Source organism: Passer domesticus, chromosome 22 (assembly GCF_036417665.1).
Source record: "Passer domesticus isolate bPasDom1 chromosome 22, bPasDom1.hap1, whole genome shotgun sequence".
Lineage (NCBI taxonomy): Eukaryota > Metazoa > Chordata > Aves > Passeriformes > Passeridae > Passer > Passer domesticus.
Window position 1 is genome coordinate 2,575,908 of NC_087495.1, and position 15,761 is coordinate 2,591,668.

General features: G+C 57.3%; 2 protein-coding genes across 14 annotated transcripts; one reads left to right on the forward strand and one right to left on the reverse strand.

Moving 5' to 3' along the window:
- Positions 1-677: 677 nt before the first annotated feature.
- Positions 678-14,996, forward strand: ZNF362 (zinc finger protein 362). 12 transcript variants are annotated; one of them, XM_064396899.1, is made up of 9 exons: positions 4,343-4,375; positions 6,086-6,112; positions 6,223-6,307; positions 8,208-8,408; positions 11,329-11,392; positions 11,518-11,764; positions 11,848-12,169; positions 12,268-12,492; positions 13,259-14,996. In XM_064396899.1, the coding sequence occupies exons 5-9, from the start codon at positions 11,330-11,332 to the stop codon at positions 13,755-13,757; spliced, it is 1,356 nt and encodes a 451-aa protein (XP_064252969.1). In that variant the 5' UTR covers positions 4,343-4,375; positions 6,086-6,112; positions 6,223-6,307; positions 8,208-8,408; position 11,329; the 3' UTR covers positions 13,758-14,996. The 12 variants fall into 12 exon arrangements, with proteins under 12 accessions (XP_064252961.1, XP_064252964.1, XP_064252962.1 ...); XM_064396896.1 differs by lacking the exons at positions 4,343-4,375; positions 8,208-8,408 and having other exon boundaries at positions 4,489-6,112; positions 12,302-12,492; positions 13,259-13,337; positions 13,411-13,569; positions 13,641-14,996; XM_064396889.1 differs by lacking the exons at positions 4,343-4,375; positions 8,208-8,408 and having other exon boundaries at positions 4,505-6,112; positions 13,259-13,337; positions 13,411-13,569; positions 13,641-14,996.
- LOC135285001 (uncharacterized) lies at positions 683-4,343 on the reverse strand. 2 transcript variants are annotated; one of them, XM_064396900.1, is made up of 4 exons: positions 3,442-4,343; positions 2,071-2,124; positions 1,378-1,463; positions 683-1,140 (listed from the first exon to the last, which is right to left on the reverse strand). In XM_064396900.1, exons 1-4 carry the CDS (start codon positions 4,323-4,325, stop codon positions 1,136-1,138), a joined length of 1,029 nt encoding a protein of 342 aa, XP_064252970.1. In that variant the 5' UTR covers positions 4,326-4,343; the 3' UTR covers positions 683-1,135. The 2 variants fall into 2 exon arrangements, 1 of the variants encoding a protein (XP_064252970.1); XR_010350041.1 differs by having other exon boundaries at positions 2,071-4,343.
- Positions 14,997-15,761: the final 765 nt, after the last annotated feature.

Consider the following 15,761-nt stretch of genomic DNA (forward strand, 5'->3'; position numbering starts at 1 on the left):
AGGCTGGAGGATTCCACAATGTGGCGAGAGTCTGGGTGATCCGGCAAAGCCGGCGGGCAGGGAAAACCTGCTCCTCCCCACGTGTGCTGCGTGTGCCGGGAATGCTGGCGGGAAGGGAGGGAGGCCCCGAGGAGCCGCGGTGCTGGAATGTTCCCCCTTGCCGCTGGCGGGATGGGCACGCTGGGACGTGCCTGCTCGGCTCTTGGCATGTGTGTTTCCACCCTGGCATGGAAACACATCCTTGCTGGAATGCCGGGAGCATCCCGCCTGCTCCCGGAGTGCACCATCCCACTGGGTTCAATCCCAACTCTGTTCATGGACCCCCTTCCTAAGGAGGAGCCCGTGCTCCTCTGTAGAGGAAGCAGGAAGCCACCCCACACCAACAGTTCTCATCTCCGCAGTGCTTTGCAAACAGTAACTAATTAATCCTAATTAACTCGTTACCTAATTAGAGCCCAAGGGCTCTCCCCTTTGCAGGGAGATGGGAAATTCTGGCACCTCAGGGGATTTTTTTTTCCAGCCCAAAACCTCCATGTTTGCTTCACACAAGCATCAGACAGCGCCCTTTACACTCTCCATTGCTGCCAATCCAGGGAGAAAAACCTACTTTTTGGGGTTGCTAATGCCAAGAAGCCTGGAATGAGCATTTTCCCATATCTGGATAGCTGGCACTGGGAATACTGGCATCCCCAATGCTTGGTGAGCCCACCCATCCCAGGGGAGCCCACTCTGGTAGGTGCTTTCAACCATGTTTTTATGTAAAACAAGGGATTTTTGGGAAAGGAAACAAGTAGGTGGGTGGGATGAAGGTGTTTCCCAAAGAATTCCCTTTCCGGTGTGCCATGATCCGGGGCACAGGCTTTGGGAACACTGGAAAAGTCCAAGGGGATCCCAGTGTCACCACTCAGGGACCACATTTCTCACCAGAAAATCCCAGTTTGCCACCCATAAAAATCTCCTTTCCTCTGCTGAGTCAGCTGCAGGTCCCGGGCGGATCTGGCGCTGGTGGGATGGGAAGGGGACGCTGCTCTGCGCAGGTCTAACAGCCCCGTGGCTTTGCCAAAACCCTGTGGTGGTGATTCCAGCATGATTTCCTTCCACTCCCGCCTTCCGTTCCTTTTAATCGCGGTTGGATCTATCCTGGGAGCAAAACCAGCCTTGGAATCGCATTTTTTTCAGCAGGCAAGCACTAATTTCCTTCATTTTCCAGCCTGGGATGGAGCTGGGCATGGGTTTTGTTGTTTTTTTTTTTTTTTTGTTTTTTTTTTCCCCTGCATACCAACCACCTTCCCAGGAAAGGGGCCCCTTTCCCACACAATCCCGGATTGTCACTTATCCCAGCCAGCCCCAACAAGGACAATCCCAGGAGATGTTCACCAATCCTTGGTGGATCCCACAAACTCAGCAGTGACCCACACCGTCTCCTCCCAATGCAGCCTTGGGATTGGATAACTCCACTCCTCCTGCAAAAAAATCAGAAATTGCCTAAATTGGTGCCGAGGTCTAAAACCACCAGTTTCTTAATCACAGGGAAAAAAAAAATCCCACAGCAGAAGTGAAAGCCCTGATGGAAATAAACCCAGCGAGGGCAAACTCGGACATTAGGGAAGCTCTGGGGGAATCCAGGCTCTCCCAGTGTTCCATTTTTGGGTGACACCAATGCTGGGTGGCAATTTCTGGGTGTCAATGTCTGAAAATCAGATAAAAAGGGAGTTTTGGAGCTGCTGGCTCAGGTTCTCGGTTGAGTCATGGATAATTAATGGATCTGGGGACCTTCCAGGATGGGGAAGTGCTGGGTGATGGGGGATCCCAGCTGGAGGGCTGATGGAGCAGGGGGAATGTGGGGAGGGACAGGGACATGCCCAGAGGTCCCACAGGGATGGTTCCTCTGTCCCAGCTCCATTGCCATGGCCAGAACCTGTTCCAGGGGCTTCTGACACCCCAGGCAGCTGCAAAGTGGTGTCCTCTCTGTGGTGGAGACCTCTTGGGATCCCATCCCATCCCATCCCATCCCATCCCATCCCATCCCATCCCATCCCATCCCATCCCTCATCCTTTCCCATTTCCCACCTCTCTCGGAGGCACCATTTCCTTTCAGGACACCCCTCTCCTCTCCGTCCTCCTCTGCGACAGAACATTTTGGGAAAACATGAAAAAGAGCCTTAATTTTTTTTTTTTGTTGTTGTTTTTTTTTTTTTTTTTTTTTTTTTTTTAAGTTATTTTTAAAGTGAAAACTCAGAAGCTCCAGGGTAAATCCCCTGGACCTAGGAGAAGAGGAATGGACGGGATTTGCCCTGCTCTTCCTTCCCCTGTATGCAGTGTCTGTGGATTTGGGGGGCTGCAAGTGACCCACAGAGGAGCTGGAGACCCCCTGGGAAATGGGGGAAATCCTCAGGGAGAGGGGCTGAGGGGCACCAGGGGGGAACTGGGGGGGATAGAGGAACTAGGGGGTGGGTGTTAGGGGAACTGGGAAAGGCTAGGACCTGGTGGGGGCTGAGGAGATTTGGGGGGCTAAGGGAGTTCAGGGGGATTGAGGAGAACTGAGGGGGGCTGAGGAAAACCAAGGGGGCTGAAGAGAATCAAGAGTGCTGAGGAGCTTTGCATGGGCTGAGGAGAAATGGAGGGGTGACAGCTTGGTGGGGCTGGGAGGAATTGGGAGCATGAGGAGCTTTTGGAGGGGCTGAGGGGAATCGGGTGGAAGAGTTTTAGGGGAGAGGAGGAGACCTGGAGGAAGTTGGGGGAACTGGGGGTCTGAGGAGATTTTGAGGGGTCTGAGGAGATTTTGAGGAGACTGAGGAGATTTGTGGGGCCTGAGGAAATTTTGGGGTGGTCTGAGGAGATATGGGGAGGTGGCGATATTGAGGAATCCTGGAGGTGCTGAGGAAACTGGGGGCGTGAGGAGATTTGGGGGAACTGGAGGAGGCTGAGGAGAATGGAAGGAACTGAAGGGATCTGGCGGATCTGAGGAGATTTGGGGGGATCTGAGTGCAACTGGGGGTCTGAGGAGATCTGGGGATGTCTGAGATTTGGGGGGTCTGAGTGAAACTGAAGGTCTAGGGGGATCTGGGCATTTGAGGATCTTTGGGTGGGCTAAGAGGATTTGGGGGCTGAGGAGATTTTGGGGGATTCTGAGGATATTTGGGGAGGTGAGGACACTGGGAAGTCCTGGAGGCAGTGAGGGAAGCATGCAGTTGAGATTTGAGGGATCTGAGACTTGGCAGGGTCAGAGGAGAACTGAGGAGATCCAGGGCATTGAGGAACTTTGGGTGGGCTGAGGGAAAACGGGTGTCTGTGGAGATGCTGGGGGTACTGAGGTGAACGAAGTGGGCTGAGATTTGAGTGGGCTGAGGAGATTTGAGGGTTGCAGAAATTTGGGTGGGCTGGTGATGCTGCGGGAGTGGGGCGGACTGAGAACCGAGGGGATCTGGGGGGTGAGGAGACCTGAGGCAGCTGAGGGAACCAGAGCGCTGAGGAGATTCGGGGGCCTGAGGGAACCAGGGAGCCCTGACAGGGCTGAGGGGGCTCGGGGGCCTGCGGAGCTCTGGGGAGCCCTGCCGGGGCTGAGGGGACTGGCGGGCTGAGGTGGTTTTGGGGGGCTGAGGGAACCGGGGAGCCCCGATAGGGCTGAGGCGGTTTGGGGGACACTGAGGCGCCCTCCCGGGCCTGAGGGAATCAGGGGCTGCGGAGCTCTGGGGAGCCCTGCCGGGGCTGAGGGGACTGGCGGGCTGAGGAGGTTTGGGAGGCTGAGGGAACCGGGGAGCCCCGATAAGGCTGGGGCGGCTCAGGGGGCTGAGGGAAACATGGAACCCCGATAGGGCTGAGGCGGCTCGGGGGGCTGAGGGAACCGGGGAGCCCCGATAGGGCTGAGGCGGCTCGGGGGGCTGAGGGAACCGGGGAGCCCCGATAGGGCTGAGGCGGCTCGGGGGCTGAGGGAACCGGGGAGCCCCGATAGGGCTGAGGCGGCTCGGGGGGCTGTGGACACTGAGGCGCCCTCCCGGGCCTGAGGGAATCAGGGGCTGCGGAGCTCTGGGGAGCCCTGCCGGGGCTGCGGGGAGCTGAGGGGGTCTGGGGAGCGGACGAGCTCTGGGGAGCCAAGCGGGCTTGCGGGGCTGCGGACACCGGGGACCCCTCCCGGGGCTGCGCAGCTCCGCGGAGCTCTCCTGGGGCTGCGGCGCTTTCGGGGGGCTGCGGGCCCCGGGGAGCCCCTCGGGCCGGGGTGCCCCAGCCCAGCTCAGCCCAGCCCGTCCCTGGGCGGGCGGTGGCGGCGGCGGGGCCGGGCGGGCCGGAGGCGGGGGCGGCGGCGGGGGGGCGGCGCGGGGCTCCATCTTCCTCCGTGCGGCGGAGCCGGCGGGACGGCGGGGCACCATGGCTGTCGGTATAGGAAGTGTCTTTTTTTTTTTACCTTCCCCCCCTCGCTTTATTTTTTTTTTTTTTTTTTATATCCCTCATCCCTCCCTTTCCACCCCCCCGTTCCCTCTCCAGAACACCTCAAAGCCCCCCGAAACCCCCCTCACCCCGGGGGCGAGCGGGAAAAGGGGGACCTTTACACACTCCCCCCTTCCCCCCCCCCCTCCCCGCGCTGCTTTTTATTCATTTTTCATCTAAATCAATATTTTTTAAAAATTTCCCTCCTTTTTTCCCCCTCACCCCCTTCCCCCTCCCCTCAGCCCTGCAGAACATGGCGTCCCCGTCCTAGCGTTTTAAAAATAAGCCGGGGCTGCCATTTTTGTTTGCCTTTTGTCTGCGAATTTTAATAAAAACGTCTGAGAATGTGGGAGAGGCGGCGGATGGAGGGGGGGTGGGGGGAGCACCCAGCCGGGCCACCCCCCCTTCCCCAAACCCCCCCTTCCACCCCCATCCCCCGGCCTTTTTGTCTGGCAAACCCCCCCCCCCCCCGCAAATCCCCTCCCAGGTTGAGGATTTCAACTTCACTTAACCAAACTTCGCCTTTTTCCACCTCTTTTTTTCATTATTGTCATCATTATTCCACCACCCCCCCTCCAAGCAGGAAGAAGAAGGAGGAAAAGAGAGAGAAAAAAGGGGGGAAAAGGGGGGGGGACATCGAGGAAAATACCCATTTACCAGGATTTTCCCTTTTTCTTTCCCTCTGGATGGTCTAATGGAAAAGTTAATTGCAGCCGAACGTACCTATTTTTCTGGATGTTGCATGTTTTGGGGGGGGAGGGTTTGCTTTTTTAATGCATTCTTGGTTTTTTTCTGACTTTTTTTGCTTACAGGAGGTGGCAGAAGCAGCGCAGGGGCTGAATATTATCATTACCATCATCATAATCACCATTATTATAATTTTCACCATTTTAATTCCTTTTCTCCTTCCTCTTTTCCTCCTTTTCTTCGCTGTTTTCTGCATTAACTGGTTTTGTCTAGAAAAGTGGTCTCGCTGGCTGGAAGGTCTAATGGAGGGGGGAGATATTTTTTTCATGGCGTTTTTGGCAGGAATGCGGCAGCTTTAGCGAGGGACCCAAATTTCTGTGGCTGTGTCCCAGAGGTCTGTCTGTCCCTCTCCAACATATATTTAGCCATATACTATTTATACATCCATAATCTCCCGGCCACGTCGGGGGGCCTGGGGGGGGGAGCTTAGAGCTGGCGTGGCCACAGTGATGGATTTGAACCCAGGCATGATGAATTTGATGATTTTGATTTCTTTTTCTCCCTTCAAGGTTGGAGGATGCTCCTTGTTGGGTTATTTTTCCCCCCCAAGCCTGCGGTCCTTCGGATAGCAGCCGGGTTTTTTAACCTGGGGAGGATGGAGCAGGTGAAAGCGGCTTCGAGCCCGAGGCCTTTGAGATTTTAAAGTGATATTTTAGCAGAGAGGTAAAAAAGTTTTTTTAAGTCCCTCACGGCGTGCGATTTGCCGAGAGGCGGAGGGTCCAGGGCGAGGGGATGGATTTCACCCCCAGTTTTCCAGCCAGCTCCCCATCCCTCAGCTTTCCCAACAGCTTGGGGGTGAGCGGGGCTATAAAAAAAAACCCACTCTTTTTTTTTTTATTTTTTTTTGTTTTGTTTTCTGTTTTTATTTTCCTTTTTTTTTTGTTTTGTTTTGTTGTTTTCTCTCTATTTTCAGGCAAAACCCCACGTTCCCACGGGTCGGGTAGGTCGGAGCCGCTTCGCTTTTGTTCCTCCGCTGTGGGATCTCGCGCGCCGGGGGCTGGCGGGGGGTTCGGGGTGTGTGAAGTTGTCCTCCTCCTTGTCCCCCCGTAGAAAAACGCCCCACGTGCAGCACCCGGTCTCAGCTAGAGCTGGAGATGGACGCGGATAAGGGGAAGCAACGCCAGTACTCGCAGAGGTGGGCATGATGGCTGGATCGAGGGGATCACAGGGAGGAGGAGAAAAAAACCCCTGCTTTTATACATTTATGGCTTAAAATAGCATCTAATGCAACGGTGTGCATGCATGTGATTATGTGTGTGCTTATGGGAATAATATATATATGCACACCAGAATCCAGGTATTATATGTGTGTATATATATTTCTGTGTAAGCGGGGGCATGGTGTTTTTTGGGGGTGTTTTGGGGGTGTGAGGGGCTCCTTGCCTACCCCCTCTGCAGGGGGGGGACCCCACTCTTGGCGTATGTGTGACCTCTTGATATTTCCCTTTTAAGTAATGTGCCTTTATATGCATAAAATAATAATGTTCACCCTCAACCCCCCCACCTTCTGCTTTTTCCCTTAAAAATGTGGATTTTTGGTCATTGGGCGCGATGTCAGGACAAGTGCATGTTGGATTGGGTGCTCTCACTCCCTCCGCGGGGTGATCCCCTGCCTGTGCCTCGGTTTCCCTGCGTGCTGTCACCCAGGAGTGACCCCCCTGTGCTGCTGGGGGTGGGCATTTGCCCCGGGCTGATTTGCGGTGCTGGCTTTGCCTTGTGGGGTGCCTGGCTGGTCTCTTTTGCTGGGGGGGTGGGTGCGTTTGAGGTCTGGGGGAGCAGGACCCCCTCAGGCTGGGCAGTGCTGTGTTTTGTGGGGCATGTGTGCCCTGTGTCTGGTGTGTCACCCCATGGGCTCTGGGTCTCCCTGCCGGCTGTCCCCGTGTTCCCTCTGCTGGGTCACTGGACCCAGACTGTGGATTTGGGGTCACACTGCCTTGGCCCCCATCTTTTGGGAGTGTTGCCACCCTGGTCCCCCCTCCTCCAGCCCTGAGTTGGGCACCGTGTGGGGGTCTCCAGCGTGGCTTTGCCTCCTCTCCTGCTTGCCAGTGGTGCTTGGTTCCTCACCCTGCCCCGTGCACCCTTTTCCTGCACAGGGACCCTCGGTCCCGGCTGGGGCTCCTTCTGGGTTGGTTTTGCTGGAAATGCAGAAGGAGAAGCCCCAGCCCAGGGCCCTTCGGGGGGCGGAAGCCGGGGGTTTAATTGGTTCCATCTTGGGTGAATTCTTGTGGCGTGCAGGCCACCCCCTCCCCGAGCCACAGGGGGCTCGCCCGGCGTTGCTGCTCCGCAGCCATGCCTGCCTTCTGCCCCCTTCGCCTTGGGGTGAATCCTCCCTGGGTGAGGGCAGTCTGGGCAGGGAGGGATGTGCGTTCCCTGAGGATGGTGCTAGATGCTGATTCCTACCCTGGTGGCTTTGGGACGCAGGTTTTGTGGATGGGCACTTGCTTTCCCTCCAAAACTCCTCCTGCTCCAGGTGAACCCCAGGGAAACTTGTTCTTAAGAGGGGACAGGGGCCATGGCCTTATGTTTTTGGGGGGAAGCTGAGGCATGGTGGAAGGCAGAGCTGGGTTCCCTGCCCAGGGACCATTTCTGGTCTGGCCTGTGTTGGGAAGGACGTGCTGGGATTTGGGTGGGAGCGTGCAGGGTCCATCCATCCATCCATCCATCCATCCATCCATCCATCCATCCATCCATCCATCCATCCATCCATCCATCCATGCCCCGGCTCGGTTCTCCCCTGTGCGCCGTCTCTGGCCGCCGCCGGCTTTCCTGCACTCGCCGCTTGGCATGGGGGGTGGGACCTGTGCCCTGGTGCTCTTGCTGGGATACTCAGGGACACCAAACTCGGTGTCTTGCTTGGTTGAGGACATGTTTAGCTACCGAGGGCTGCTCTGATCACCCCACATCCCTCCCCTCACCTCCCAGACCCCCCACTTTCAGCCTGTACCAGGTTGGTGGTCGCTCACCGGTCCCTGGGAGCTGCCCCTTTTCTCTCGGCGGTGGCGTGAAAAGAAATCTCTTGTTTCTTTTTATTTCAGCGAAGGCGAGACAGAGAGGGCTGCCAAGGTAGAGGCGTTCCCTAGAGAACTGTAGCTTGACTTAGCGGCAGTTGGGTAGGAAGTTGGAAGGCTCTAGTGAGCTCGTGCCCACCCGTGCCATCATCTACCTCCCATCAATCTGGAGCCTCAGCGACACGTCTCCCCAGGCAGCTGCGCCCACCTGGCTCCAGAGGCCACCCTGTGAGTACCAACCACCGCCGACCCCGACGGCCCCGGCACCGCCGCCCCCTCGCTGCCACCGCCCCCGCTCTCCCCTCGCCACCCCCAGCCCTGGCTTGCCAGCTTCTCCCGCTCTTCCCTCCCCGTGGGTGCGGAGGCCAGGAGGCTTTTGGGCTCTTTTTAGGGTGCTGCTGCTTCCCCCCTTGGCCCGGCTGAGCGGTGATGCCGGGTACTGTGCTGTTCTGGGGAGTTTGGGTTTCAGCCCGTGGTTTTGGGGCTCTGCGCATCTTCCTGCTTGCTCTTCCCACATCCCTCTCCTCTGGCTGGGCTGCTTGGGTCTCCACCATGCTTTGGGCACCCACCTTGTCCCTGGGGATAACCTCGACAACCCCTCAGCAGCCAAATCTGGTGCCTGTGGAGGATGTCAGGGGCTCTTCCCACCATGGTTTGGACCACAGGACCCCACGCCACTGGAGATGTTACCCAAGAGATGTTACCCCTTGCCCAGCCAAAAACCTGGAGGGGCACAGAGAGCCCTACCACCCCCCTGTGCCCTGCAGAGCCGGGGGGAGACGTGCCGCAGCATTCCCTACCCTTCATAATTTCCATTTTAATGGATTTTCTTTTTTTTCCACCTTTGCTGCATGTCAGCTTCCATTTTTCATAGTTAGCTGAGAATAGAGAAAAAGGGAGTTTTTATATATACACTTTTTTTTCCATCTGCCTTCTTCCCCCTCCCACTCCGTTTCCCAGCCCCAGAGAAGGGGACGCCGCTCCCGACGAAACACTGCACAATTTGTAACATTAAATCGGGACAGGAACAGGGATTTTTATAATTATTTTGGCAACGCCGACCATTTCTTCCCTCTTGTTCATCCAGCTCCGAGTGCGGTGGTTTTGCAAATAATTTCTCATTTCTTTAGTAAGCCCTCCTCAGGTGGGGGTGGGGAAACACGTGGTATTTGCGCTTTTCTCCCCAAAATACCCTTTGTGCCTTTCCAGCCTGCTCCAGCTTTGCAGGAAGGATCCTGGCAGTGGTGTAGGGTTGGTGCTGTGTGCTGGTGGTGGTTTGGGGGCCACGCTGGTGGCTTTGATCTGTCTGGGTGCTGCTGCCGGCTCTGCTGGAGCCCGGCACGCTGTCGGGACAGGGAGAACGATGGACAGATGGACGGATGGGAAGGACACAGGTCACGGGGCACCTGCTGAGATGGGGGATCTGCTCCAAAAAACCCTTTTCTAATCATAGCTCCAGTTTCCTGTTTTCCCACGGCTGCTCTGGGGTGGGGGATTGGCGCCGGGGTGCCTGGTCATGCCTAGGGGGCTCAGAGCCCTCGTGCCTGAGCTCCTGCTCCCTGCCTGTCTCCATACAAGGGATTCCCTGCTGCCAGCTCTGCTTTTGTCCCTGGTTCCTGGTGTCCAGCCCCTCATGCTGGCACTGGCATCCCTCATCCCGTGCCCATTATCCCAAGAGATCTTACCTATGTGTGTATATATACACACACACACACGTAGCCAGTGGGTAAAAGCTCGCTGTGGGCGGCCTGTGGGTGCATATGTAATTACACAAAGGAGCTGGCAGCAGCTGCGTCCGTGCATGGAAGGTGCACTGAACATCCCCAGTGAATTCCTGTTCTGTGGCAGGGAGCGGGACTTTGCCTCCCCCTGTGCCACTGGGATCTGCTAAAAACCCTAAAATTTGGTGTTTGAGCAGCTGGGAGGTGACCTGGAGTGGTTCAAGACTGGGAAGGGGAATTCCCAGAGCCGATGCCTGGGTGGTGTCTGGGACAGTCTGTGGCACTGAGGTCTGCCGTGAGAATCTGCTCCCATTCCTTGATATCCTGGAACACACCTTGTCCTGTGCCAGGCTGCTGCACAGCTCAAGGGCAGGTGGTTCTTCCTCCCTGCCTTGGTTTCCTCCCAAGATGAGCATGGTCCATCCCACAGCTTCTTCAGCCTGGGGTAGCTGCTGGGAAGTTACATTCTGGTGGGACCAGGATTCCCTTTCTCTGGGTGCTGCCCAGCTGCCTATGGGAACCTCAGAAATTTCAGAGTGTGTTTGAAACCTGGGGCAGCAAGTGGGAGGAGGAAGAGGAGGAAAGCTCATCATCCCCAAATCCTGCCACCCTCAAAGCTTCTGGGGATGCATTTTGTTGGAGGCATCGCTCTAGTTTCTCCTGGAATCCTTGCCATGGCCTGGTTTGTTTTGGAGCCTGAGCTCCTGGGGGACCCTCTCCCATACATCCCATCAGGAATCTGTAGATGCTTCCCCTTGTGTCCCTGTAGTGGGACTTGCTGGAGTGGTGATGTCTGGTGATGCTGGGCTGCTCTGCCAGGATCATCCTCCTGCTGCCCCCTTCCAGCCATTTCCCATTACCCAAAGATGGATTTAGAATGAATTTTCCCAACACCTTCAAGTGTCTCCGTGTATCTCCCAGCCCTGCTGGTTCCTGGTGTTCCTGTTGAGCTGCTCCTGGGTGTCACAGGCACTTCATTGGCTTTGGAGGTGTATTTTAGGGGATTCAGCTGGGACTGCTGTTGGGTTCAGTGTGCTGCTGTGCTCGCCCTCTCCCGTGGCAGCATCCCATCCACCTCTAATCCCTTCCTGGATGGGAGAAATACTTCCAGAGCTTGGAAGACTTGGGGGTTTCCCCCAAATTTCAGCTTCCTCCTTTTCCGAACGGTGTCCTAGTGCACTCACCAGTGTTTTGTGGTCTTGGATCAGGCAGGTGCTTGGTGTCTGCCTGATCCTACTGGAGTTTTCATCTGGGAAGGTGCTCAGGGGGTTCCCCACTTCTGCCCCCCATGCCAGCTCCCTGCCTTTGCTCAGAGTCTGGGTCTTGCTTCTTGGGGGGGTGATGGTTTGTTTTGGGGGGTTCAAGGTGGAAGTGGGGGGACCATGTGGCAGCCAGTGATGTCCCATAACTGCCCCCTCTCTCCCCAGGATGGCGGAGCCTCGCTTCAACAACCCCTACTTCTGGCCGCCCCCTCCCACCATGCCCAGCCAGGTAGGACCCCTGCACTGGGATTCTGGGAGGAGGGAGGATGTGGAGAGCACTGAGGGGGAGGCTGGGAGTGCCAAGGATTCCAGTTCCTCTGCCCTCACCCACCTGTCTGCCTTCTCCCCCCTCAGCTGGACAACCTGGTCCTGATCAACAAAATCAAGGAGCAGTTGATGGCGGAGAAGATCCGCCCCCCACACCTGCCTCCCACCTCGGTGGCCTCGCAGCAGCCCCTTCTGGTGCCCCCCTCACCTGCTGAGAGCAGCCAGTCCATCATGTCCCTGCCAAAGCTGCAGCAGGTGCCAGGCCTGCACCCCCAGGCCGTGCCCCAGCCTGACGTGGCCCTGCACGCCCGGCCGGCCACCAGCACTGTCACAGGTACTGCCGCTGGTCCCGCCGCTCTGGGGGACAGAGGGGAGTGTGGGTCCCCTCAAAACTAACACTGTCACCTTGCCCACTAGGGTTGGGGCTGGCGTCCCGTGCACCGGCCGTCAGCACCTCGGAATCCAGCCCGGGAACAGGGACCACCACCCCCTCGACCCCCACCTCCACCAGTCAGAGCCGCCTCATCGCCTCCTCGCCCACCCTAATCTCAGGAATCACCAGCCCCCCCCTCCTCGACTCCATCAAGACAATCCAGGGCCACGGCTTGCTGGGAGCGCCCAAGGCCGAGCGGGGCCGCAAGAAGATCAAGGCGGAAAACCCTTCGGGACCGCCGGTGCTGGTGGTGCCCTACCCCATCCTGGCCTCGGGGGAGACGGCCAAAGAGGGGAAGACATACAGGTAGGCACACCCCTGCCCGCTGTGGGGGCCGGGGGCGATGGCGGGGAGCCCCCCCACCCCAGCCCGGTCCCTGCGGGGTTCTCCCCCACACCCTCCAGGTGTAAGGTCTGCCCCTTGACGTTCTTCACCAAGTCGGAGATGCAGATCCACTCCAAGTCGCACACAGAGGCCAAGCCCCACAAGTGCCCCCACTGCTCCAAGTCCTTCGCCAATGCCTCCTACCTGGCCCAGCACCTGCGCATCCACCTGGGCGTCAAACCCTACCACTGCTCCTACTGTGAGAAGTCCTTCCGCCAGCTCTCCCACCTCCAGCAGCACACCCGGTGAGGGCCCGCCCAGGGGCTGGGGACACTTGTTCCTGCTGGCCAGGGAGGGGCATCCCACACCCACCAATCTCTCCTGACGTCCTTTGTGGCCCTGCTCTGCTTGTTGGTCCTACTGCCATCATCTCCTTCTTCGTCATCCCCCATCATCTCCAGCCACACTCAGCACTCTCACTGTACTCATTGATTCCCCCCACCCTGGCTGTCCCCATTGCCTTTATCATCCCCACCACACTCACCATTTTCAGCACTTCCATGGCCTCCTCCATGCTCATCATCTCCACTACCTTCATCATCCCCACCATGCCAGTCTGACTCCACAGCCTTCATCATCCCCACTGTGCTCAACATCTCCACCACCTTCATAGTCTCTGTTACCTCCATTGTCTCCACTACCTTCTTTCCAACCACGTTCACCATCTCCACCATGCTCATCATCTTCATTACCTTTATTGCCCCCACCATGCTCAGCCATCTCCACTGTGCTTTTTCCCACCACGTTCTTCATCCTCACCATGCCCACCACCTTCAGCTGTCCCCACCATGTCATCTGTCCCTGCATGTCAGTCCATCTCCTCCACGCTCATCAGTTTCCAGCACTTCCATCCTCTCCCAATCCCCATCTCCCAGCCCCATGTCTCCCCCTTCTCCCCTGTCACCTCCTGGGGCACAGATGTTGCTGTGCCCACTGTGACCCCATGGATGGGACTGGCGCTGTCCCTGGTGGTGGGAGGGGAGGTGACAATGACAATGTGTGTGTCCCCAGAATCCACACCGGCGACAGACCCTACAAGTGCCCTCACCCCGGCTGCGAGAAGGCCTTCACCCAGCTCTCCAACCTCCAGGTCAGTGTGGGGGGACCCGGGCCAGGGGCCACGGGGTCGCCGTGGTCCCCCCTGACTCTCTGTGTCCCCTCAGTCCCACCAGCGCCAGCACAACAAGGACAAGCCCTACAAGTGCCCCAACTGCTACCGGGCGTACACGGACTCGGCCTCGCTGCAGATCCACCTGTCTGCGCACGCCATCAAGCACGCCAAGGCCTACTGCTGCAGCATGTGCGGCCGTGCCTACACCTCGGTGAGCAGGGGGGCTGCCCCCAACGCTGCCCGCAGCCCCCAGCCCCCCGCTCACCCCTGTGCCCCCCGCAGGAGACCTATCTGATGAAGCACATGTCCAAACACACGGTGGTGGAGCACCTGGTCAGCCAGCACTCGCCGCAGCGGACGGAGTCACCCGGCATTCCCGTGCGGATCTCCCTCATCTAAGCAGGGAGGGGACAGGACCCCCCCAGCACCAGGAGGAGGAAGAGGAGAAGGAGGGAGAGGAGGAAGAGGAGGAGGAAGAGGAGGAGGACGAGACCCCCAGCGCCGCGGGCCGCGCCCGGGCCGTGCTCCTGCCCGGCTCCCGCAGGTTTGGTGACATCCAAAGACGGTTTCAGAGCACTTTGAATCTCTGCGGTTTGGTTTCTTTGGGGGGGGCAGTGGGCTTGGGGGCGTCCCCCCTGCCAGGCCCCACCCCCCATTTTTGGATACAAATATATATATATATATTTATTGGCCAAGAACTTGGTGCTGCTAAAGACCAGAAATTCACCCCAAAAACGAACCGTGGATGGAGCAAAAAGCAGCTGGGGGGGGGAAAGTCCCACCACCCCCACCCCCCCCACAGACTCTGGGCCCAAGCGCCTCCATTTGGGGTTGATTTTTAACCATTTTGGGGGTTTTTTGTGTTCTTTTGGGGTCCCTTTCGAGGGCGAAGCCGCGGGCAGAGCTGCGTCCCCCCGGTGACGGCCCCCCCATTCCGCAGCCCCAGTTTTGGGGGGCTCGGGGGTCCCCCTGCTTTGCCTTGTGCCTGCCTGTACATACCCCCTGTATAGAGCCGGGGGGCACTCCCCCCAAACTCATCTATATTCTGTACTTTTTGGTTCATTTTGGATATTAACTGTGTTATTTTTTATACACTTTTTAAGCCTTAACTCAGCGTTTCTTTGGGGTTTTTTGTTGTTTTTTGTTCAGGGTGTTTTATTTACCTTTTATTAATTTTTAACCCTTCTGTTATTTTTTACCCTCCCTATTATTTTTACCGCCTGTCCCCTTATTTTTTACCCCCCATTATTTCTCCCCTCAATGTTGTATGATATCAATATTGTAACCTTTTTTGTCAGCATGTTAATACTGTGTAAATATGCCTCTTATACACTTAGCCCCCCCTTTTTTCTCCCCTTCCCCCAAATTTTGGGGCTTTTTTATTTTCCTCGCTGCCCAGCCAGGCCAGGCCTCCCTAGAGCTAGTTGGTACCTTATTAAAAAAGGGAAAAAAAAAAAAAAAAGAAAAAAGAGGAGAAAATGGACAAAAAGTTGCCCCTCTCCCTGTTGTCGCCACCCCCTCCTGCATTGTGGTTCCTGGAGAAGCTGGGCAGGCCACGGCCTCACAGTGTGGAAAAGGAATGAACCCCCAGCCCAGCCCCTTTCCAAAAAAAGAGAATAAAAGAGAACAAAAAAAAGACCAGAACAGGAATTAATGAAACTGGGGGGTTGTGACTGGGGGGGAGGGGAAAGATGGGGGGAGGGCACTCCCCTGTGGGGACATCTGGGGACACAGGGGGGCCTGGTCCCTGTGGGGCTGCAGGAGGGGAGGTGAAGCTGTGGGTCACCTCAGCAGGAGCAGTGTCCCCAAGTGTCCCCAGGGAGAGGAGTGTGGGTGACCCACTGCTGGGGACACCAGCTCTGGGGACAGTCTGGCCACCACTGCTGGGGACATGGGACACCTCACCATGGCCACAAACTCTGGAGAGACTTGGGGACCCTCTGGCCACCTGGGGACCCTCCAGGAACCTGTCACCACCTCTAGGGACACCTCATCGAGTCCACAGCTCTGGGGTCACTTATGTAGCCACCAGCCTCAGGGACATGGCACAGTGGGTACCAAGGATGTGTCACCTCCGTGGCCACCAGCTCTGGGGACACCTCACCACTGTGCTTATCAGCTTTTGGGACACACTGCTACCAGCATCAGTGCTTGGGGACACTGCGCCATGGCTGTGTCACCACCACAGCCACCAGCTCTGGGGACACCTCAGTACAGATGCTCCATCCAGGGACCCCTCCCCAGGCCCATCAGCTCCAGGGACGTGTCACCACCCCAGCACTATCTCCAGGGTTGTGCCACCACCCTGGGACCATCTCCAGGGATGTGTCACCACCCCAGGACCATCTCCAGGGACGTGCCACCACCCCAGGACCATCTCCAGGGACGTGCCACCACCTCTCC

Excerpts from the sequence above, each read along its gene's own strand:
- ZNF362 (XM_064396888.1), top strand. The coding sequence starts at position 5,905 with ATGGATTTCACCCCCAGTTTTCCAGCCAGCTCCCCATCCCTCAGCTTT. Across the intron at positions 6,308-11,328 it reads CAACGCCAGTACTCGCAGAG|GATGGCGGAGCCTCGCTTCA; the intron begins GTGGGCATGATG and ends CTCTCTCCCCAG. Across the intron at positions 12,493-13,258 it reads CACCTCCAGCAGCACACCCG|AATCCACACCGGCGACAGAC; the intron begins GTGAGGGCCCGC and ends GTGTGTCCCCAG.
- LOC135285001 (XM_064396900.1), bottom strand. The coding sequence starts at position 4,325 with ATGGAGCCCCGCGCCGCCCCCCCGCCGCCGCCCCCGCCTCCGGCCCGC. Across the intron at positions 2,125-3,441 it reads GGTTCCCTCAGCTGCCTCAG|AGGAGGACGGAGAGGAGAGG; the intron begins GTCTCCTCACCC and ends GTTCTGTCGCAG. Across the intron at positions 1,464-2,070 it reads AAATGGTGCCTCCGAGAGAG|GAGGAGTGGAGTTATCCAAT; the intron begins GTGGGAAATGGG and ends ATTTTTTTGCAG.